The 24,901-nt window shown below is 40.7% G+C and overlaps 1 protein-coding gene across 5 annotated transcripts in view; it reads right to left on the bottom strand.

The window, feature by feature from the left end:
• trioa (trio Rho guanine nucleotide exchange factor a) overlaps window positions 1-19,452 on the bottom strand; it is a 69,839-nt gene extending 50,387 nt beyond the window's left edge. Inside the window, exons 1-2 of one of the 5 annotated variants that reach the window (XM_051389617.1) lie at window positions 19,031-19,452; window positions 2,384-2,434 (exon numbers count right to left, since the gene is read on the bottom strand). In XM_051389617.1, the coding sequence (XP_051245577.1) occupies window positions 2,384-2,434; window positions 19,031-19,100 (121 nt within the window). In that variant the 5' untranslated portion in view covers window positions 19,101-19,452. The remainder of the gene's footprint in view (window positions 1-2,383; window positions 2,435-19,030) is intronic. The other 4 variants (XM_051389618.1, XM_051389615.1, XM_051389616.1 and 1 more) reach the window with 4 other exon arrangements.
• Window positions 19,453-24,901: the final 5,449 nt, after the last annotated feature.

Here is a 24,901-nt window from a genome sequence, read left to right as displayed (position 1 = left end):
GAGCAATATGTACCCATGTATTTAGCGGTTTCAGTAATTCATAAATATTCAGAGCTCATACCTAAATATTTGAGTCTTAATGGGGTAAGAAAGCATGCACTGCACTACGGGAAACTAAAACTCTGCTAGCCTTTTTTTTTTTTTACAGCCTGATACCCCTAAACTTGTTGAGCAAAATCCTCTTCGACACCACTGGAATGATGTCTCTGGCCAGCCCTCTGATCTGGTTTAAGACAGACAGCGTGGACTAAAAAGGTGCAATTTTTAAAAGAGATATTTCTGTAGCGCTTATTTCATGCTGCATTGAAAATCAGGCCCCGTTGATGAATACGGGGTATCATTATCTAGAAACACCAAGCTGACAGTGTAAGCGATTAAGCAGAACAGCCTGGTTGTTTGTTTCCAGTCCACTCCTCTCAGAGTCTCCATGTCCTGCCCCATTTTCCTCTTTTTGTCCCCAAATCGGAGTTTTGGCCTGGGAGAGAGAGTGAGAGAGAGCGCACCATCTTTCCTTTACCTCCGCCTTTTTTTTCTGTTCTCTCCATCCATCCAGACCTCTAATAGCAGGGTAGGCTAACCGAGCGAGAAACAGGCCAGGGTTACCCCAGCGACCCAAACACAGCAGGGGAGGAGGGGAGAGGGAGGAGGAAGGAGCGAGGAAAGAAAGACAGAGAGGTGAAAGAGAAAAGACGGCTTGTTTTTGGTGCCAAGAGTTCTTTCGTCCGGGTCTTTTAATGCCACCTGATCTCATTCTGACAAACCGTGACGAGACAGAGAAAAAGGTTTTTGTATATATAAATATATAAAAATATATTTTATATTTATGTAAATCTGGTACTACTATGATGGGGGGGGGGGGGGGAAATCACTGTATTTTATTTTATAATTCTTTTTCAGTGTTGTGAAACTTCCACGCTACCAGTGAACAGTTTGACTCTGTAGTCTTGTTTTCAGCTGTTGACTCCTGCTGCAGTTCATTGTCAACAGCCAATTGCTGCAACCCCTTTTCTGCTTCAGCTATTCCAATCTACACAAATACGCCATCTGGAGGTGACTGTGAAATGAAAATTCAGCTTGCAGAATGCAATTGATTACTGAAGATTTACACAAATTCAATTCAATAATAAATTCTTTTTGACCAGAGAGACAGAGACAGAGAGAGCGAAAGAGACAGTGATGGAAATGCAGAAGCCAAGTGCAACGATCCCTCCTTGTAAAGCACTCTTCAGCACATCTGTCAAGGTCCAAAGGCATTAACATTATTACATAACAGCACTGCTCTCCCCTCCCCTTGCAACCCACTCTTCCTCCGCCCAGTCAGACCAGTGGCCGAGGAGGCCAGGCAAGCAGATGGACAGGCCTAATCCTCCCCCCAACCCCACTAAACCAGGAAGTGAAAACTGGCAAGCAGCAGGAATCTTAAGAAAAACACTGCCTTGACAGTGTTTCAAAGACAGGCCAAACAGTAGCAGTAAAGCCAAGTATTGTCTAGATATAATTGCATTCATGTTGATTTCATCGCCTTTTTCTGCAGGCGCTAGAGCTGTCTCTATCAGGGCCCCTAGGCATCAGAGCAACCTGCCAACTCACTGTCCTCCTTTATATCTAGGGTTTGGGGCTTTTGATTCTGCTGATAGTTTTGAACTAAAGCTACTAAAAGTCAATCATTTGTCTGTGCCTTTTCAGAATAAAAAGCCTAGTCCGTGAAATGTTAAAAGTTCCCACTGAAGCACAGGGGAGTAATAATCTTAAATATCAAAGCAGTCAAATGTCTCCTCAAAATGTCACATCAGACCCAGGCAGCAATGACTAGCAACCTCAATATATGCAGGTACAAACAATCGTAACATACTGAGGAGGAGAGTGGGTCACTTTAGGGTGAGGGAATGGCAAATTAGGTGAATAAATCATAAGTGAAGGGGCAGCAGAAGCAACTGGAAATATCAAATCTAAAACTAATTGATTATGGACGGACAGAGGGCTGGAAAAAGCAGAGAGAATGAAAGCTACAGACATTGTCCATCTCAACTCATCGTGGAGAGCCCGCTGTCGCTACGGAGACGGGTGCTAGACGCAGGTAGCCAATCATGGTGTGGGGTAACGTAACGGCGGGGGAGAGAGCGGAAATGGAAGGGTGGAGAAGAGGAGGGAAGGGGAGTCAGGGTGATGTGAGAAATTATGATGACAATGACCTGTCTATGTCACTGGGAACACTGAAATATTAATGGGGTGTGTGTGTGTGTGTGTGTGTGTGTGTGTGTGTGTGTGTGTGTGTGTGTGTGTGTGTGTGTGTGTGTGTGTGTGTGTGTCTATGACTAAAACAGACATAGCGAGGACAGAAAAACAGATGCAAAACATTGTGTGTTGTTTATGTTTGTTTTACCTGCTATCTGACTCGATACATCTCCTTTTGGCTCTTTAGGGAGGGATCCATCTGTAGGCACACACACACAAAAATATTACAAACTCAAAAATAGAAATTATTACTGAGTCAAAATGTCAACAACAGCAAAAGGAACAAAGGAGATGAGGATGACTAGGAAACTACATCAAACGAGTAATGACATGTTGGCTTTTTCAACAAGCATGAAATAGGTTTTATTATAATGCTGTACAATTTATGGATCATTGTGCCCAAAATAAGGCATTTTACATCTAAATTACCTAACGCTGTTCCAACCACTTTGCTGACATGGATGGTGGGACATCCAAAGCTAATATTTAAAAAATAACATAATCAAAATGCCATGACAACTGCAAGCTAGGAGAAAACGTGGCTAAGAGTAGACAGCCATGCTAAAAGCTCTGTGAGATTATACTGTGGTGCTTTGAGCTAAATGCTAACATCAGCATGAGGACATGTTCACAATGACAATGTTAAGCACGTATAAGGTTTACCATCTTATCAACTTTTGTTTAGTGTTTCAGCATGCTTTTGCCAGTTAGCACTAAACACAAAAAACAGCTGAGGTTGATGGGAAGGGTATTCATTTTGCAGGTATTCAGTGATAAACTATTTTATTTATTAAAGTATTAGACAAATGAAAAATGTTGGCCTGATGCTGGTACGAGAAAATCCATCCAATAGTTATTTATAGTTATTCCAAACCACAAAAAAAAAAAAACGCCTGTCAGGTTGACTTTGCCATCAGCTCTGGTGTGGCTAAAAAGAAAGACTGGAAGTCTTTACACAGCCAGTCTTTGTGGTGATCTAATGTGCCACCACGTTGGATATAGAAACTGCTGCATTTCTACATTTCTATAGCAAGAACTAAAAGAAGACGGTGCAGCTTGTCCAGCACAAACAGAGCTGAGGCTTTCAGAATTAAATTTTTGCATTAGTTAACATCTGATGGATGGAAAACTCTCCATCTCTGACATCCCAGAAACACGGGGTTTCATGAGAAATACAGTCTTGATTTACAGTCTTATACAAAAGTACCACCAATTTGATTCCCAGTTTTCCATGTTCTTAAACACCATGGTCTGCTTACACTGGACCAGTGCATGCAGGAGTCATCTTCTCATCACCCTATACCTCATGACCGAGCCCCACTGGTTTCTCAGCCAATACAACAATTGGCCCATTGATCCAGCCTATAGCCTGTGTGTGAGAGAAAGGCTGCTGCTGTGACTGAGGGGAAGATACAGTCAGTGTCATGTGCTGTCAACATGTAAACAGGCTGGACGCTCCACTGGCTGACTCAGTGACACATGCTCCCTCTGTTCTGACTCAGGCTTACGCCTTCCTGTTTAACCTTACAGACGGCTGCATTAAGGCAGAGAGAAGTGGGTGGTTGTACTGAATATAGGATCTGTACTGTCAGGTATTCAGCAGTTTGGACTTAGGATATAGTTAGAGTTAACACAAGACCAAAGCTACATGTAAGTATACTGTACATGCTGTACATGAGTGCAGTGGTTCCAACCTTTTTCCTTAAGGTAAAACTGACGACCCCTAACTAACTGACATGTTTTATGGATATTAACAGTACAAAGCAATTGATAAACTGTACAATGAACCCAAGTAGTGACCACAATAAATGTGCAAAGTTTGTATAAAAGAGCAGTGGATGATTGGGGTATTCCCACTGCACTGCAACTATACAGTGCGTCTTTCAGATTTTGTAATGTGGGATTATGTGTTTGCTTGGGGGAATAAACTCAAAAACAGATTTTAACATTTTTATTTCTCTACACACAAAGCAGGCTTCCATAAGTTTCCGTAAGTGCACTGCAGGACACAGACACAGACACACAGACACAGACACATACAAACAGTAAATTAAGTAAAAAAAAAAAAAAAAAAAAGTGCAATTTCATACACTAATACAGAGGCTCCCTAAACTTAAACTTAGTAGCTAACTGGTATCCTTGAGTACATGCATGCAAATCAATAGTTTTACCACACTGTTTTCTTTACTAGGAAATTCTTTGTGTCTGGATTGCACTCAAACATCTGTGTTGTGAATTTCTGGACTGGCACTGTTATTACAGTCCCACAATTACAACTGAAGCAGGATATTTTGGCAGTAATAGTTGGGAGTCACAATGAACTAATTGCCTGAGTCACACCTAAAACAGTTTTATTTGGAGCAACAGTGAAACCTGCTCTTCAGTTTTCAGTTGACTTAGAAATCATTATCCCTTGTATGAGAAAATGCTGTGGATTTACGAAATAGAAGCATATTCATTAAATTTGGCTTTAATTGACCTTTAACTAACCCGTCCCCAGAACAACAACTGTCCAATCATAACTTTGTAACTGCATCAAGGCATGGCCTGTCACAGGCCTGTCAAGCATTGAATTTCTCTGCATGTTGAAGTGGTGTGCATGAGGCTCTAAGAAGACCAATAATCAGCATGTCAGAGAGTTTGGAGGGTGGCAAATTTGTTGTAGTCTTTCAAAAACCCAGGCAGACAAGAGCAAACATGTGAGGAATGGATTAAACTAACTAACTAACTAACTAACTAACTAACTAACTAAGCTGCAAATGTTAGCATGTCTGGCTAACTCGTTTACTACCTACAGGAGTAACCAGCCTCTATGTCCAAAGGCAGTGGCCACACTTTGTGGACAATCATGTCAATCTGTGAGCTAAGATGCAACTATATCAGAATTCAGAGTAACAATAGCAGCTCAGTCCCACTCTTTGTTTTGGGGAAGTTCACACTCATGCAACTCCAGCCAAATATGTGTTAGATACCACTGTATTTGCCAAACTCATGGCTTATTCCACAACAGGATTTCACAACTCCAGAAAGTTATCATGGTGGCAAGGCAAAGTATGTGAACACAGTGCTGTGCTAATGTGAACGCTGTAAAAGTTGGAAACATTTAATTACACATACTCTAGGTATAGAGGGACTGTTCATTAACTGGGGGGGTCTACATTCAAGGCCAGTAACTAGGAAATGTCTGACTTGCTAAGGGGACCTTCAGCAGGATATTTAACTAATATATATATTGCAAGGACCAATATCCCTGTATCACATTAAATCCCCCTTCTGTTTCCATTTCTCAGTTAATTCGATCTTTATGATACAGTACTTCTCTACAGGACAACTTGTTCCCTTCTGTAGTGGCAGCTGGAGTACACCATCTAACCAGACAGCTATGGTTACGCATTATTTTGCTGGTGGCAATTTCCATTAACAAACATATAGCAGCACAGTACACAAAACTATACATGAGCAAACTTGCTGGCAACAACTGCCAATGCCACAGGGGCTCGTGTTCAGAAAAAAAAACTCACATACACATAAAAATGGCATGGGAAAGAAGAACAAAGATCTTAAGGGAATTTTCTCTAAAGCCCTGTACCTGGGAGAACTTAACAGAGAATGAATGGGATGAAGGAGAAAAGAAGGGGAAGGCAACAGAAAGACCAAACACCCACATACTTCACATATTTGCAATGCCAAAGATGTCCACTTGAGCCGCAGTGTGCAACAATGTAATACCAGACTACAGTAGTGGTTGCCCACATCTTATCACAATCTAAACAATAAAAGTTGTAGCCGAGCCAGAAGTCAAACACGCATGGACAAAAAGGAGATAAAAGGCATTGTATGTATGCATACAAGAGAGACACACACACCAACTTTATTGCAAGCAACAGTAGGATAAGCCCACGGTTAAAACATTAACCATGCTATTTGGATAAAGCTAAACAGATCACACATGCATCTAGCTGCCGTTGAGGAAATGACAAAGCAAAAAACTGCAAGTGGTCCAATCCCACTTAATAAAACACCAGAACTCCCATCTCTCGGAAACATGCAAATACTCGGATACAGTGAACTCACCTGGACCTCAGCTCCGGTGAACACAGGCTATACTGTATCCTAAACTGAGCTCCCTTCCAAAGGCAGCTCTCTCTTGTCCCGACACACACTGTTTCTGTCTCTGAGCCCACATTAACACAAGACCACCCTTTCTGTGGGCCCCTGCCTTTCCCTTCTCGGCAGGCACACTCATCGTTTGACTCATACACAAAAAGGAAAGACCCCCTTTTATTTAAAAATACCTATTGTCTGGCTCACACGGACTAGAATGAGGAGTGAGGCACAAAAACAATGAGCAATACCCTGTTGTCAAAGCTGTCTTTGAGAGTGTAGCACTAGATACTGCTGTAGGGGGTTAGCGAACATTTAAATGTCAAGGGCCAAGGACAACACCTTTAACAATATAATACCTAAGGGATCAGCCTTCTGAGAGGAATGTTGTTGCTTGGCACAGAGCTGTAGGTGGTGAGGTAGCGATGGTGAGAGTGAAACTTGTGATGTCAACCTGTGAAACTCATGATCAAAATAGTCGAGTGGTAGGTAATACGGAACTTCAAGCGGGAATGAAAGAGTTTTGTGTGTTTGTTATGTTGATCTTTGGTTTTTGGAGTCAAATGCTCATTGCTGTGGTATTTATGCACAGAGATAACATCTTAGTCAAACAAGGTGATAGGTACGGTGAGGTTTTCTACGGATTTCTGTAGATGCTTGAGTTTCTCCAGCTGGTGCTCCTTTCTTTGTTAATTCAGCCATGATGTTCATTAGTTCTCTGCCAACTATGCAATATTAGACTACACATTTGTAGCCTGGTGCCTACATTACCCACAACGCAACTCGACTGCCAACAGCTAGGTCGGAGATTCGGATGTGTTATGCTAGTCGCTGCTAATGTAGCCTCAAGCAGAGATGAGGAGCAGGTTGGTAAAATCACTTCTTTCTAACACCACACCACTGCAGATTTTTTACATTTCCAAACTTGTAGTCTTCAGCCTCAATCAACGCTGACTCACATGACGTTACTACTACGTTACGGTACTGCAGTAGTACCTGTATACAGAATGTGATGTGTGAAATTAGTGGAGTTCCCCTTTAGCTGTACCTAAAGATTGTGATACACTTGCTTTGTACTCAATCTGATTGTGAAGGGAAGCAGCTGTGATGCAAGCGACACTGTTCACATACTTGCTAGGGGGCAACAGGCACCAATCTGATGCTCTGCATCCTGATAGCAGATACTGATCTCAATTTTGCAGAATCCAGTATTGTGACCAATTCATATTAAAAACTGTTGGTCTATCAATACCATTATAAAATCAGTGTTTCTTCTAGTTACATCCAGTCAGTCACAGTTGTCGACTGCCTCTTTTTTTTTTTTTTTTTTTTTTAAGCACCAAAGCAATTTTACGTAATGTAAAAGATAATCCCAATATGTTCAGGGCGATGTGAAAAAATGATTTTATACTTGGGAGGGAGAGATCACTAGTATAGAATCAGGGGTCTTAATGGCACCTAAAAGGAATGCAGGAATTGCAGGTTGCACACTTGAATGTGTAGCTTCTTGTTTAGTGCGACAGTCAGAGTGCTTGTATGCGTAACACTGAAGGGATTAAAATTATTGTGAACTACTGAGCCACTTCTTTTTCATTCCAAACAAAGTTTAAACATCAAATTCATCACTTCCTGTACACCCTAGTACTTTTACCAGGAAATATTCATCAGACAGAAGGCTGAATCATGACTATGTCTAGATAACTCTATCATAATCAAAACTAAACCTATTACAGGAGCGGAATGAATATAAATATACATAAATCAGTACTTTTCAGCCCTGATGCTCAAGACTGAGATTTTTCTATCCAAGCATGTTGTTATCTGCTTTCACCTGGGATCCCAGGTGCAAATGGTCCCTGTGAGATATTGTAGCCAAGATAAAAAGATAAAAAGATAAAACATGGCTCTGCCCCATTGACAGTCTATATAAGCTCTGCCCTGAAGGCCACTGCTTTTAACTGTTTCTCATTTTTCCTGCGGACCTCTGGGACCCTCTCAAGGACCTCAGTGGTCCATAGCATTTGCTTGAAGACACAGAAAGGCCACTGACTGTGATGTTTACAGTGGATCAATTTCTCTCCCTTACTGGCCCTTATCAGGACAGAAACGGGGTGAAAAGTAGTCAGAGGAAGAGACAGAAAGAGAAAGTGACGAGATGGGGAGGGCAACAGTGAGATAGCAGTTTTGAATGCACTGGAGACCCAAAGAAAAAAGGAGTACAATGGTCTTTCAGGACTTGTCCTAGTTTGGTTCACTCTTCCTCTCTGTCTCTTTCTACTCTCAAAATAGGAGCAGAGACCATTCTGGCAAATCTTTCACACTGATCCTAATCAATTGCAAGGAGATTCAATTCTCTTACTGACCTCTTTCATTAACCAGCAGAAACTCTGTTAACACAGCTCTCAAATCCACGCTTCTCCTCTTTTCATTATCTTCCCAAGGTCTAGTCTCTCTCTCTCTCTCTCTCTCTCTCTCTCTCTCTCTCTCTCTCTCTCTCTCTCTCTCTCTCTCTCTCTCTCTCCCTCTCTCTCTCTCTCCCTCTCTCTCTCTCTCTGAATTTCACAGCTCTGCTCCTTTCTCCTCCACATGCGCTGAATAGACTTCCTTATTTCCCTCTAACAGGACAATAAAATCATTCACTCACTCCAAGGCTTATTGTTTATGCTCCTCTTACAAGAATGCATAAAGAAAATGATTATCTGCACATGTGATTCCACGGCCACTTGCAACCCGTGCACCCCACCTCCCCTACAACCTACCTCCTGTCTTCTCCATTTTCTCTCCATTTTTCTCTTGGCCCCCTCGACTCTTTTCCCTCTCTTGTTGCAGCGCGTTCTAAGAAGACAGCGGCGGGGCGGCAAATTTTCCCCGAGCTCACACCAATTAGCTATCACGCCGGAGAAATTACCGAACGAGAGCACGGCAGATGAGAGGGAAAAGTGGGACAAGCTCCTTTTTATAAACACACAGAGGGGCGAGAGGTTTGTGTCTGTGCGTGTGTGTGTTTCAGTGGTTCCTAAGAGGGGATTTAAACAAGCCAAAAACTCTTTCATTTACACATCTTACAAAGACCCTAATACGTCAATTCCCTGGTTTATTGACTAACATATTACACTTTTAAATAACTCTTATCCAACAGCGCAAAACAGTACAGCCAAAGACAACTGCCACTCACTCAAAAGCCCTCTGTTCACTTCTCATTACCTACTTGGAAACAGACAGTAAATACCTTGCTCTGCTTGCCCTGGTTCACAAGTATTCTGATTGACAGCTATCTTACTACATGAAGAAACTTTTTTTTGTAGGTGCACTTGAGTGGCACCACAGGTAAAACTTTGTCACTATTAGCTCTTATCAGCTGGCCTTTGATCTTATCTTGTCCGTATCTGGGCGGCAACCTGTGTCTCTGTTTGTGTGAGCAGTAAAGCTTCAATGATAGCACAGGACTTTGCCGACCTGGTTTACATACGGAACGCTTGTTAGGAAAGACATAGCTTAGGTCAGACAGACAGACATGGTGGCTGTTGTTACCATGGTGACAGACTGCTAGCCCAGCCTTGTTTGGTGGACATGAAAGCTGGATATAACCTTCACATGTATTGCACACAGCTGTCTTTACTATGTATATTTCTTGTGATAAAATTACAAAAGAATTACACCACTGCTTTAGCCTAAAACAAAAAAAAAAACACAAGAGGCCCTATCTGCAGACAGTGTTTTGTTTGTCCCTTCTGGGCTACTGTAGAAACATGGCGAGTCCACAGAAAGGAGACCCCTGGCGTTGTCTGGCTGGCTCCAGCTTCATATTCATGGACAGACATAAGAGTGGTAAAGAACTAATTCATCTAACTTTTGGTGAGAACGCAAATAATCACATTTCCAAAAATGTCAAAACATTTGTGTGTATTTGTGTGTGTATGTGTGTGTGCGTGTGTGTGTGTGGGCGCGCACACTGAGGAACCAGATGTCCACCTTCCTGCCTCCTACCTCCCTCTCTCTCTGCAACCCTACGCCTGCGATTGAAAACGTGTGTTTTCGTACACACACAGTAATCCCAGAGAATAAACTCCAGATTAGATTATGTCCGTGTGTAATCCAATGAACTCTCACCTCTAACATGCCTAATGCTGTTAGAGCTGACAACATTGCACCAACACACAAAAAGCAGGAACAGGGACTTGTATGGCTGCCACATAGCTCTGCTCTCAAACACATCATGTATATATTCCTGTTTAAGTAAGCAGATTTGTTGTTAAAACAGTTCCTGGCCGGTCTGCTTTCCCACACATACCCTCTCTGAGAGGATCTGCAATCTGCTCACTATATTATTAATAACATACTGACTTTCTGCAATCAAAACATTGTATACTTTTGGCATATATTCACTATATATTCTTATCAACATGCACATCTAAGGCAATCTTATTACATCCATTTCTGCAACGACGTGCTTGCAGTATAACTAGAAATTCATGGGTCAATGTTAGCTCATCAGCCTTCTCAATCACTCCCCAAACCTTCCCTATCTCATTGGTAAGCTGTTACAGGCCGCTCTTCACATTGCCATGTACGGCACATCCAGAGAAAGACAAAACTTGTTTACAAGCATCTGACTACCAGGGAAGTGAACATTACTCCCTCTGAAATGCAATCTGGTGCTTTTTGTTCTGGTTTAGGTTTGTATTACTGTGGTACGCCTTAGAGTTCACACTGACATCATACATGCTTTGGGCTACAAACAGCCCCAGTGCTGCCATTCATTTTACTTCATGGCTTTTGATGGCTTCGCTCACCGTGTTCTGATTGAAAAATTATAGTGTTTAGTCTAGCCAGACATCTGGGCCGGGTTTTCCGACCATTTCTGCTGTGGACCCCAATCTGTCAGGTCAAAACATATTTTCACTCTTTTTCTGTTACCGTGGCAGTTCCAAAAATCTTAAATTTAGTCAGTGATTTCTCAATTTACATCAATAACCTTAGATACAACTTGTAGATTGTCCCCTCATTTACATGTTGCAAAGTAGTTAAGTTACTGGTTCCTGGTCTGTGTTTGTAAGTGTGTTATCAATTAGTTATCAATAAAAAATCCTAATTCAACCTCTGTCTGATTGGTTCAAACCACTAAACCTAGTGTGGTTCAGACAGGAAACTGTTACTGCCCTACTGACACCATTACATTTTCTTTTACCTCTGACAATAAATCAGCTGCACATTGAAATAAAATCAGATTTTGTACACTGGAATACGTCATTGTAATGCCAAACTAAACCTCACCCAAATGACCAGTCCTTACAAGCCTGTGATTTGATACACAGATCAGCAACGGAGGCCATGAGCAAGATGATGTATTGTGCCAGCCTGGCATCAGGTTCACCACAGAAATTGTTTAACCAAAATTTTCCAGGGAACCATTTTTCAGCTGATTGTTTTGGTTTTCTGGCAACTTTACTGTTTTGATTCACTATCTCAGCTTGCACTTTTTAACTGTAGCAAGCAGCTATTTTCAGCGAGAAACATATATGAAACCCCACTGCATACTAGCTGCTCAGCACCAAACAGCAGACAAACAAAGTTAACGCCTAGCTGGTGAACATAACAGAGCATTTCGCAATTAGTGGAGACCAAAAACAGACTAAAAGGAGAGTGAATGTTGGAGTTACATTCATCAGGTTGCCAGAAACATGAATCCAAATTAATGCTAATGATGCTACATATATGCTGGGTGTCTAAAATCATCAATCATTTGCTAACACAAAACTAAAAAAGAAGGAGTTTCTCAAGTTGTTGCTGTGGAGTGGTGTAACTTTTGTAACATGTCCCGCTTTCAGACTATGGTCACAGATTCTGTCACATGTTGTACAGTAATAGTCGGTATTCTTCAAGGTGATTTGCCAAACATATCCATTCTGGCACAAACACACAGGCTATGTGCACTAATCCTGATCTGCCACGTCATACTTCTCACTGAACCGAGACCCTGGCAACTCTCTGTGTTTGAATGCTAATGATTTACCAAAACGTTGATCATACTGCCATGGCCATCAGCAGATGATAATTCAAAAAAAAAAAAAAAAGATTCACATTCCACCCACTCAAACTGCCCTCCCAGCAGATTGAAGGGGTTTGGCTTGCTCTGCTAGTTTTAATCTGCTTTCAAAATGTAACGTACCTGCCCCTATGAGAAAGATATGTGTATACACAACTACTCATGGGGAAATGAGAGTAATTTGAATTATTTACTCTTTACTTTGTAACCAACTGATATTTTCAGCATTTTATGCAATTTGCTCTGCAGAAATATGAGTGTATGACAGAAAAAGGTTGCTATTCAGGACATGATGGTGTGTGCCACAAAGTGCCTGCGTCCATCGTTTTGTTACCATGTGTTCAGTGTTTGCATTTGTGCTTCATTTTAAGGGATGAATGCCTTTCTGACTGAAAATCTCATTTTTAATGCCACAATAAAGGGAATGGTTCGTGTAGAAGGAGTGTTTTTTTATCCCCGTATTTTAGCTTAATCTCCAGCCCTTTCTAAAAAGCTTTTTACACAGCCATCCATTTGCTCTTGATTGAAGCTGCCTGGCTAAATAAAAGGCTAAAATCTCATAACCATCATCCTTCCCTCCAGCTGGCTTCCATTTATTATATTCACTCTTCTCTGTTGCACAATAGTACTGTTACTTAGAGGTGTGTGAGGCACCTGATATTTTGCAGCGGAGCATGTGTGTGAGTAAAAACGGGCACTCGATGTGAATGTACGTTGTGATCTTAACAATATAAAAGACAGTGAGAAGACGAGATGGAGGAGACTGAGACGGGGTCAGTGGGAACAGCACATCAGAAAGTGCTTGTGTGAGTAAGTGTGAAAAGCAATTGAGAGAGAACAGCGGCTGCCTATCACGAAGCCCCTTGTACTGTGAATCACATGATGCCAGAGTGTTGAAAAGAGTTACCCTCAGCCTGAACTACTTAAAATTTGTCTTTTTAATACAATGATTTCTGTGCTCTGAAGCCTGGTTGCAGATAAATTCTTCATTTTCCAACTGCACCCAGTCTCATTATTTAGATATTTGGAGGTAGGGGTGGGCGATAAGACCACACTGTGAGACGATATCAATTTGTCTACCATCAGAGATTTTAGCAGTAGCGTAGGGATGCACAGATTCAACTTATCCCTCTCCCAATATCGTTTTGGATACATTTGCTGCCCTTTAAATTCACATCTGCCGAGGTATTGTTGTAGTGCTAATAAGAATCAGAAAAATTTGATTTGTCTTTAGGTTGATAATTCAGGTTTTTAAATCCTGTTTCCAGTTTTTTTTTTAAATAATTTTTTTTCTTTTACACATAACGATATATATAGATATAGTGATATAATTGGCATCACACACACGGAGCAGTCATACAGCCAGTAAATACAATGTCATATTCTTTTAACATAAAATCTATGTAATAATATATTTGAATCCCTGCAATCAGAGAACATTACTCTACTAATACAATTAGTATGAACATTACAACTGCATGCTGCTGATACCTGAATGAATGTGGATAGAATTAACAACAACAACAACAACAACTACATAACTGTGAATACACGCAAGATAAGTAAAGCTAACAAAACAGCCCGTTTTTAAATGAACTGACATTTGTGGATGCTTTTCTGTCAAAAATAAAACTCAGATATATCAGATAGCTGAGCATGTAAAATTGATTACATTGATTACATCCATTCATAACAAGTCTGCAACCCACCAGTTGAGAAAGCATGGTTACGGGAGTAAGAGTCAGTGAAAGCAGTTTGTTTCTGTTCAGGGAACTAAGTCTGATGTCATCAGGCACCATTGAGTTGCACTGTGCAGGATGTAGGACTCACTGCTTTGGTGGCTCATAACAGGGACTGAAAGTCATGGTATCTCAGCCTCTTCTGCTTTTTCAAAATGTCTTTCTCACAAGCTCCCCGATGTTAACCAATACCATGTCTGTGACCACAGGCTTTGAACAAACTGTGAAGTACTTCAGTTTAAAAAGTTATTTAGAAAGGAGCAAAACAAAATGACAAACCTAGCCTTCAATCATTCACTGTCAATGATCTGTGATGTACCAATCCTCTGTTTACTTCCATCCCATAAACATGGGGATGATAAAAAGAAATCTGCTTTGTATAGCATTAGGCTTTAGCTTCTGCTCAGTGTCTGACTTGGCAGCTTTAAGCCTGGAGGAAACCTTTACTGAGGGACCTCAATCAGTCTCCATCTCCTGGATCAATATCCATTAGTCTCTCTCTGTGTGTGTGTGTGTGTGTGTGTGTGTGTGTGTGTGTGTGTGTGTGTGTGTGTGTGTGTGTGTTGTGTGTGTGTGGTGTGTGGACCTCATCCTGGGTGAATGGGCCTGAGTCATAAATGCATGCTCTGGATCAGATTTCTCTCTCTCTCTCTCTGTCCTGTTTGTCTGTTGCACTCTTTTCTTGCACAAACACACGTACACACTGATGCTCATTCAAACATACAGACCGACCTTGTGAACGGCATGTTGTAGCCTCTAAAACATTCATTCATGAAGGCTCGGCAGTGCGGATTGCAGATTTCTTTTCCTCCACTACCATGAATAATACCCTACACTACTAACAAGCAATAACTGTATGAAATCAACACTATATCAGCCTCTTAGTCATCATTGTAGCCAAAGATATGTTTGGAGTGGAATAACTTGATGATTGACAACACGCCACAACAAAACTCCCCCTTTCAGAGCTCTGAGGCTTAGGTATTAATTCCAGTCTGGAAGACAGGGGAGAGAGACGGGGGGAAGCTATTTTTTTTTTTTTATTAGTTGTCATTTTACATCAGGATGGAGAGGCCCAACACTACGCAACAAGACCTAGGGAAGGAGGAAAACATGTAACAGACGCTGGCGAATGAACGCTCAAGCAGGCCGTCAGACAGAGAGTAAAGGAAGAACGCAAAGAGGGAGGACATAAGAAAGACAAAGAGACCAAATGCCAAAGGATGGAAAAAGAGATGAGGATGGAGCTGGGGATGAAGGGGGAGAAAACCGTAGCCTGTGGCAAGACACTCAAACCTGTGCATGTCAAAACAAGACTCCCAAATCTATGAGGAGGAAGTTCATGAGCAAAACAAAGGGGGTGGGGAGTCCGAATGTGACACTCAAACCTTCCAACCTGCTTACTGTACAAATCTGTTGGTAGACTGTCTATACTCGTGCCTATAGTGGTTTCAGTACCAGTTTCACTACTGAAATTAGTGATTCTCAACATTACACACAAGAATGCTCCTTATAGAAGTGTGTTTGAGCCAATAACCACACAAATTAATTCAGTGCCAGTTGGGGTAGAAAAAGAAAAGAAGTGTCTACAATAGGAACCAGACATAGCACTCACAAATGAGCAGGAAGGTGTTACTAGAAGCATTTCTGATGTCCCCAGTAGGTACACATTATTTGGATGCAAGATAATGGGCATGACTTGCACTTTGAAAAATCATATGACTGTTAACAAAATCCAATCTCATGTTTATAGTAAATATCTGCCCATAGTTAGTATTATCTCATACAGTAGGTGGTCTTGTCAATGACTGTACTGTTGCGCTCAGCTGATGGCGCCGGGGACTCTCGGGGGGGATACCTTAACACTGAAGAACCCATCAACACTACCACCTGAGAAATAACTTATTATTTACCATAAAGACCAGCTGTTTGAAACTGCACAATCAGTAACACATACCTCATAATCACTGCTAAGTATACCTTTAGGTGTGTTCAACAAGGTGTACTTGTGTTTGTGAAGAAAACAAAAAAACATTGCTCCTAAAAGGTCTTCATGTAAGATGGTAGTTAGACTAAGAAAGCAGCTTATGATAGCGTTTTGTCAGTAAAACATCAACAATTGTAGTTAAGTGCCAGTAGGCCATGTTTAGCTTCAAGTAAAAAAAAGGAAAGATCCCAGTAAGATAAACTAGTCTAGGGAACTGTTGAGCTTAAGTTAAAATGTTGGTTAATGTTAGAGACAGTGGAGGAGTAACGGTTTGTTGTGGTTTAAGTTAGTGTTTAAATGGAGACATGACTTCAATAACTGTCCATTACTGTGCAGATTAAGAGAATGCTGGCCTGAAATGAGTGTTAAAATATTCTTATGATTTTAACACCAGCAGCAGATAGTGGCATGAATTGTTCATTCATGAGCCTTCAAGTGTGTTTTTGTCAAGAACAGGCACAGATTTGTTTTCATTTTCTCCTCAATTTCTCTCTTATTATTTCAGCAGTAGCAGCCCCACCACCGATAGAAAAATGTAAATGCAACAAAAACTAATTATCTGTGTCATTGCTTCTCTCAAACAAACAAATTAAGTGAATATATGGTTTAAGTGCTCTACTGGTAAATAAAAAGCTATTTCTTAACTACAAACTAAAACTGCAACAGATGGACTTGTGGCAATAAGAAAAGGAGGCATATCTAAATATTATAATTATACAGCAAATTAGCAACAGATCTGATTAACAATGAAGCAAAATGGCTGCAGCTGTGCACCATCAACAAAACACACAAAGTGTGGCTGCAAGTGAGTTACAGGATGCCTCTCGCCTGCCTCTCTCCCTAAGAGGAAACCATCAGATCAGCTCAATACAGATACTGAACTTCCCTCTGTGCTTATTATCTCGCCAGACACAAAACCACAGGAGCCAGAGGCTGGATGTCAATACTCTGCATTCTCGTCCTTGTTTACACCCCTCTAACTGTACTTCAAAATCTCAGTTCTTCCACAATGGGCCAACATATTCACCAGAACAGCCAGTGATTTGGCTTATGAACAGTGCACACAGTGTATTATTATTCTCAATGCCACAGTCTCATATTTGAGTATCTCACACTTTCATCAGCTGGATACGTTAACTTGCAACTACAACTGCACATATACTACAAAAGGCAACTACTGGTTCATGGAGAAACTGATACAGGAGGAGTTAGATGATGATACTGGCAGACATGTCATCAGGCACTGGACCTAATTCACTGCTTGCAGTCAGTGAACATAGGTAGAGGGTCATCTGCTATATGCATGTGAAGCCCATAAGCTTTTTCATGTCAAAGACCCACAAATGGACTGGCATTTTCCCCACGCACAACTATTTCATTCAACCGTACCCCAGTAAACTCCAATTAAAAGTATACATATTATTAATCTTTATACCAAATGTATAAATGTTACACTGTACATCACATGGAGGTATGGAAGTGAATAACAAATAAGACATCATATGGTTTCACTGTGCAAAGCCTGCTGGGTAAAATAAAACCTAACCATATATTTCTCGGACCCCTTAAATCTTGCTAGGACCCCTGGATTTCACAGTTTATGAGCCATTGTTGCAGCCCATGAAATCACTGTAGGCCCGTGTCAGACTTCAAGTCACAGTCCTTGCTGATTAATTAGCCTGCTTAGCTAATGTTAACAATCTCTACATGCCAGTGGGCAGCATCTAACCACGGATAAAAACAACAGTTAGTCCATCGTGTAGGAATAAATCAGTGTCACTGACATTACGGGGCTTTTATCACAAACGACAGACCGTGATATTGATCACAAGCAGCCTTTTGGCCTCGATAGCTATTACACAGCTAGCTTATCCTGCACAGTGCACACCCAGGCTGTATGTGCCACGCCATGCATTGTTTACATAGCTTGTCTAGTTGTGCTATTTTTTGACAGCACGGAAAACAACAAACAATGAGATAACGGAATAGTGGATTTAAAAGAGACACACGCTTCATATGCTCGTACTGAATCCACCGATAAGCTCTTCAGACACACGCCAGCTTTGTCAACTCAAAGCCAAGCTAGCGATGCTACACTAGCTAGCATTTGTTAGCTAACCAAGCAGACAGGATTCACCAAGTCTGATACATGATTCACAAGCCTACATGCTAACGCTGGAAGCTAATGTTGGAAGTAGTTCATTAACACACCAGTCCATTATCGGACAGCCCTGACCTGCTTCTTTTATCGCTTTAGCAAAATCTACACCTCAAATCTTCCACTGGATTTGGACAAAATGTTTTAACCCATGTGCTATTTTTACACTTAATTGATGTTAATAATAAAAGGTCACTTTGGTCCGGGCTTGAGCAGGACGGGGAACACAGCTACATTTGCGGTTCCTCTGCTTTCCTTTCTCCTGACGTTTACTGGGTCAAACTTATATTTTACGTCCTCATTTTGACAGCAGACAGTATTATATACGAGTTTAAGTAGTGCCGTGGAAAGGCCAAAACACAGAATAATGTATTCTGAAGAAAAGTACAAAGAAAGCCAGCTAGCCCAAGCTCTGCCAAATACAGGAGAGCTGTCCGAAGATGGAACTCGCTCAATTAGCGCTCTAGCTAACGTTGCCTGGCTACACAGTCGGGATAGGCTATCTAATGTAGTTGGACAAATGCAAACAAGAAACCCATTTTCACACATTTCCACAAATGCACTGACCCTCACAATGTGTTGTACACTTCGTTTAGAACAACAGTTTTGAAATTCATCGACTAAAGCCTTCCCCATACTTCACTGTCTGAGCCCCAAAACAGTCAACACAGACGGGAACAATGTCCCTCACGTAGCTGGACCAAACGGACCCGCTCTCTCGAGAACACAGTCCGACCTCCTCCACTCATTTCTGGGCTTACCGGTCTTAAAGAACGCCGCTATGTCGCTGGCGTCCTTCGTCGTCTCCTCCGCTCCTTCCCCGGAGCTCATGGCTGCCACAACCCGAACCTGGAGCTCAGTATCTCCCAAGTAGATCCCCCAAAAAATCGACAAAAAGATGGCACAAAATCACTCCTGTCCCGACAAAAGCGTCATTAAAGACACACGGACGATTACGGCGACTCGTAGGCGCTAGCAGTGCCATCTGCAGACCTCCATCTTGGGGTAACGTAATTGGAAACGATCAGCCAGGGGGCACCGGGTTCCTCCTCGGAGTGGAGCCGAGGGGAGAGTGACTGTAGCGGGGAGGAGGGGGGCGGGAGGGGCCGGGTCGCTGCTCGGTGAATCTCCGTAAGCTTTCGGAAATGAGCAGACGGTGGGTCATCAAGGAACGACGGCGGTCACCGTGTGCGCGCGCCTGTGTGCGCGTGTGTCCAACTTACAGTGAAATGTAGGACATTGAAGACCAACGAGTAATGGAAACTACTACAAGAACAATGCGTATACAGGCTGTCTGTGGGGATAATGGGGTGAATGACTTAAACTGAGCGAGCACAATTATGCGACACACTGTTGGGAAAGGACCGAGTTGGAGGGGGATTTAATGGGCTGTGATTAACGTATTGTTGTATTGTTTCTGTGATGTGTCCATAAACAGGTTGGTGGCTGTTTAGTTACTCACACCTAAAGGGAGGAGCAGAGTGATTGGTAAAGTCTCCCGGATACAATCCAAACAGAAAAGGTCAGCTGTTATGATTGAGGTTCTGTCTGTCCTTCAGTCCTTTGTGATCTGAGCTGTATTACTGATGCCACCTGCTGGTTGAACACCAGAACAGCCACGGTGGTCATATTCACCCTTTTTCAAATGTATGTGTTAAATGAAAGAAATACATGGTATCTATCAGAATTTTCACAAAAGGCAAAGAAAATGTGATCATTTTTACCCATTTTGGCCCACGGTTGTCATACTGACCACAGAGTTTCCTGTGTAAGTAGTAACTTGGGGAAGTTATTTGGCAGCACTCTAAATTCAAGAATTGTAGACTTCCTCCTCGAGGACAATGTCTTAAAAGTCAAAAAAGTCAGATTGGATACCTTCCCAACTACTGTAACAACTAGCAATTAAATCAGTATATGAAAATAAAAAATTGGAGGCGCAAGCAAGGCTGTCACTTCAGCCCCGCCCTCTTCAATTTTTATATTCACGGACTGGTTTCACCAGCACCTGGTCTCACCCTTTGAGACGCAGACATCACACAGTGATCAGTACTGACGCCTGATAGTCAACAGGAAGATGACCAAAAGTATCACCTTCTAAAAAAGATGAAGGTTACAGAGAAATTACCCAACTTTTAAAATAGGTGGGACCCAAAAAGAACAAAGAAATGGCTGTACTTACCGGGGTTCACAAATTAGTTCCAAAGAAAACTTCTGCTCTGCTATAAAAGAACTCAAAGAGAGGCATTCTATGCCATCAAGTGTTCAGTTCAGATCCAAATACCAATTGGGACATGGTTCAAAATATGGGACATGAATCCAACTGACACCTGTAAGTATTCTCCAAGTACAAAGAAAAAACCCCACCTCTACATGCAGGACTGAATTAGACCAATATCCTTTACTTATAGTATTCAAACACAATCCTGTGACCCTGCCTGTTACCATTATAAAGCCCTCCTAACAAGAGTTGCATATAGAAAGGAGTCCTTTCAGCCAACTGGTCCAGAGGCTGACTGACCTTTCACCTTCTGACATCACAAACCACAGCTGACCTTAAACTATTGCTCAGAAGATTAGACCTAACCAAATTATAACCAAAGAGAAAGAATAATACATCACTTATTGGAACAATATTACACACTCACAACACAAGTTAGAAACATATTTGGCCCTGAACAGACAAAATACTGTGCCAGACGACCTAACCACAGTAACTGACAACAATCTGAGACAGACAGTGACAATGGACAGACATGTGACCATATGCCTGGCAATAAAGAGGGACAGACACAGGCAGACCTGGCTTCCCAGAGAGGACAGGCTGTGCTGTCATTGTGCTGAGGGAGCTGTAGAGACAGAATTACACTTTCTCACACAATGCCAAAAATATAGAAATTTTAAGGAGGAATTCTTTCCAAAGTTTGATAGATAGGAAGAGATTGCCACTCATTCTAGGGGAAAAGAAACAATGTGCAGTGTTGGCTGCCAAATATGTAATTTCCAGCCACAAAAAAGAGACAAGCAGAGGGACACAGCTATATAGGCAGACAATTATAATATCCATTATATTCTACCTACTGGCACAATCTCCATTTGTTTGATTGTTTTTCTTTTTTTGTTGTGTGTGTTTATTTTAATAACTTGATTTAATGGCGTAATCCCCTGATTATTATACGATAAGCTTTCATTGCGGTCTTGTGTTGCATGTCTGCACAATAAAGCTTTTTATGGACTCATCTGGCCTCAGTTTCCAATGAATACTGTAGTTGTCGATGATATTACATGTCCATATAAGTTTAAACATTGATTAATATGATACACACAATGTTTTTTTACTCGACAATTTGCTGCTACATTTCTTTACCCCATTTATTTTAAAGATGGTAGACTAATTATTACATATGCCCCTCAGTATAACAGAATAATTCAAAGAAAATGTGTACAAAGGTGAATCAACACGTCTCTAAAACTGTTTCAAAATAACTTTCTTGAAGGCTGCAGGGCTGTTGTGTTAGACTGTATGAGTCTAAACTATACAGTACCTAATAAATGAGTTGAAAGTATCTTTTTTTAATGCATGAAATAAAAACAGACCTTGGAAAAATTATGTTTTGGAATAAAAACGGTATAAAATTTAAAGCAACTGCTGTAAGCTCTGTTATTGTGAAAAGAAGGCATTTTATAATATTGAGCTGTGTTTACAACATTTATTGGCTTATTTCACAATTTCATATTCATATCACATATTTTGTTTGTTATTCTTATGGATATTTACTTTATGATATCCTTCATCCAATATTGAACACTTTGAGCCACAAATCCCCATCAGTAAAATAAGAACCCCCAGCTGTGTGTATGTGGTGGGGCAGCAGAGGTTTGGGTGGCATTCATTGGTCCAATACTATGTCAGTTTTATTTCCAGTTGTTTGCACCTCAGTGATCAACGCAGAGTCTATGCTGCAGTCTTTCTTGATGTAAAAAGCATTCAAGATGATCAGTATAATGCTGCTTGCTTGTGGATTATTACATGCTGATCCACAACTCGTGGGTTGTATGTCACTGTCTGACATTCAGGGCATCCTCAGTTAATGTCAAATAAATATCTTCCGTGATGGAAGAGAAGGTCTTTCTAGTTATGAGAGCTTCACAGCACGGTTGCTTTCACAGTGCACTTTGACACTTAGCACACAGACACACACACACACACACACACACACACACACACACACCCATGCTCCACATGATTTCCTGTGAGTGAAAATGTTGATATTGACTAACTGTTGTGGAAATGTAGCAGCAGATAGTAGAGTGATTTATTGATGAGATGGCATTATATTGTCCTTTCATAAGTAAGACTCAACATGGAAAATGACCTATAACTGTAATGTATTCATCACAGCCAGTGGAGGACTTATTTCTGCTATCTTCCTATGAAGTAGCTGTTAAACTGTTCAGGTTCAGCAGAGATGTCGTCCCACTGGTGATATTGGAATGCAGGTCTAGAATATGAAACCAGTGTTAGAAAATTAGAAAAGAAATCTCCTATTTAACCATAATGATACTGATATTAAAACCCATTATAAAAACAATATCATGTATTTTGAAAGATTAGAATCAGATGCCCATGAGGAAATTAGATGTTTGCAGCAATAGAGAATATCACAACAGATGGTGGTAACTGGGTGAGGCAGAAGGTCAACCCATCTAATGTCAGGTTATCCACCTTTCTCTAGACTCTGCAGATGATATTAGTCTAACATTTATGATATTGATTCATAGTAGATGCTGAGTTACACTGACTTGTTAGTATATGTATTAGTGTAGCCTAAGTAAAAATGCTTGTTTAAATATCCCCTCCAGACATGTATTAAAACATATATACATAGTCTGCTATGAACAATGATGTGTGTGAAAAAAAGTATAATTTTCACATTGAAATCCTTAAAAAGGCATAGGAGGAGGCTTCAACTTTCTACATCACACTTGTATAAGTTGCATACTGGACCAGGGTTGACTTTAATGTCACAAATCAGGCTCGTAGGCTCAGCCCGTTAAAATCAGATTTTCAGTGAGCACAGAGAAACTTTCCACTTTCAGCAAATTAATGTGAAAACATCCTTCTAGTGTCAAACTCTGCACAGACATCATTCTGCACAGTGAAGATCAAACATCCAACTGTAGGAACAAGAAGAAAAACACATTTTTGAGTGGAGTTGGAAAATAGATTTCTGATAGTTTATATTGATGATAATCTGCCTTCTGGTGATCACCTAGAATGTGCTGAGACATGTAAATGTATGGACGGATGTGTCTATACATTTGTATTGTCAGTTCTTATGAGGAGATAAACATAACAGACAGATGAACAACAAACAAAGCATGTAATAGTTCAGACTTCAAGTTTAGGAGGTTTTATTGGTGTCATTGCTCATCAAGACTGGTTCACTGACAAAAAGTCAATGAACTCTTTGTAAACTGACATGTAATATAATTTATTTTATTTGTTTCAATTGTTTATGGTCTTTCTTTTGGGAAAAATAGGTTTCTAATGCAGATGCTGATGTATTACTTGTCATGTCCAGCAGGGGGGAGGCTGATACTGGTGATCAACTGGCTTTAATCCACGGTAGGATGTTAATGCCGGGTGGTGGAACAGAGAAGAATCTCTTCTCTCTTCTTTAACAAAACACTTTTAAACAATAAAACAAGTAAGCAAACATTATGATGGTCCATCATGGTTAGTTTAATCATTCTGCCAGAAAAGTATTAAATCTACATCGGAAAAGCTGTCGTACTCACACGCTGTGGTATTCAGTTAGGGATCTAAGCTATACTTTGGTGAATGGGACTGGTAGCTCTATGGCACATTATTTATGTCACTATAAACAGATAATGTTTATAAACAACTGCAACTTCAACACAGCAAATAATACATTTATCATGATATACATATACATTTTAAGAAGTCACACACTGTCATCAAGATCACTGTGAATGAATATGCTTGCTTTTCTTTATGTTATCTATAAGTCTAGTAATTTATTATGAGGAGTACATTATGATTATACCTTCCCTTTGTAACTCAAAATACATGCCGTCTTTACTGCCTTATATATTGTATAGCAACCATCTTATTGTCTCAAACTGAATGTCTTATAGGAACATAACCCTTCTGTATCCATATTTAACCTTTACATTTTAAGATGGGACATCAATTAATCAATGACAGACAGAGATCAATTCATCCAACTTGTAGTTGGCAAATTTTTTTCCATCGCAAAACACTACAAGTAGTAACAGTGGCACAAGCAAACACCTGTCATTACGCTTGATTCAAATGCTGTTCCACTCTGATTGGTTCACAGAAATTCACAACATCATGTTTCTTCAAACTGAACCCTGCCCACAAAATCCATAAGTGAGGAAAGGTCAAAAAGACAAATACAAAATGTTCATGGCTGTTCCTCATAATAATAATTTTTTAATTCTTTGATAATGACGAGTTGCTTATCACAATAAAGTTGTTGCAATTGTTTCTGGATTTATTTTTCTCCTGGAACACGGTTACTTTCTGTACGTTATTATTGGTTTTAATTGACCTTTTTATGTGTGATTTGTTGTCCGGGTTAGTG

Source organism: Dicentrarchus labrax, unplaced genomic scaffold (genome assembly GCF_905237075.1).
Source record: "Dicentrarchus labrax unplaced genomic scaffold, dlabrax2021, whole genome shotgun sequence".
NCBI classification, from domain to species: Eukaryota; Metazoa; Chordata; class Actinopteri; family Moronidae; genus Dicentrarchus; species Dicentrarchus labrax.
Note: the sequence above shows the minus strand (reverse complement) of the source record. Positions and strands in the feature narration are given on the sequence as shown.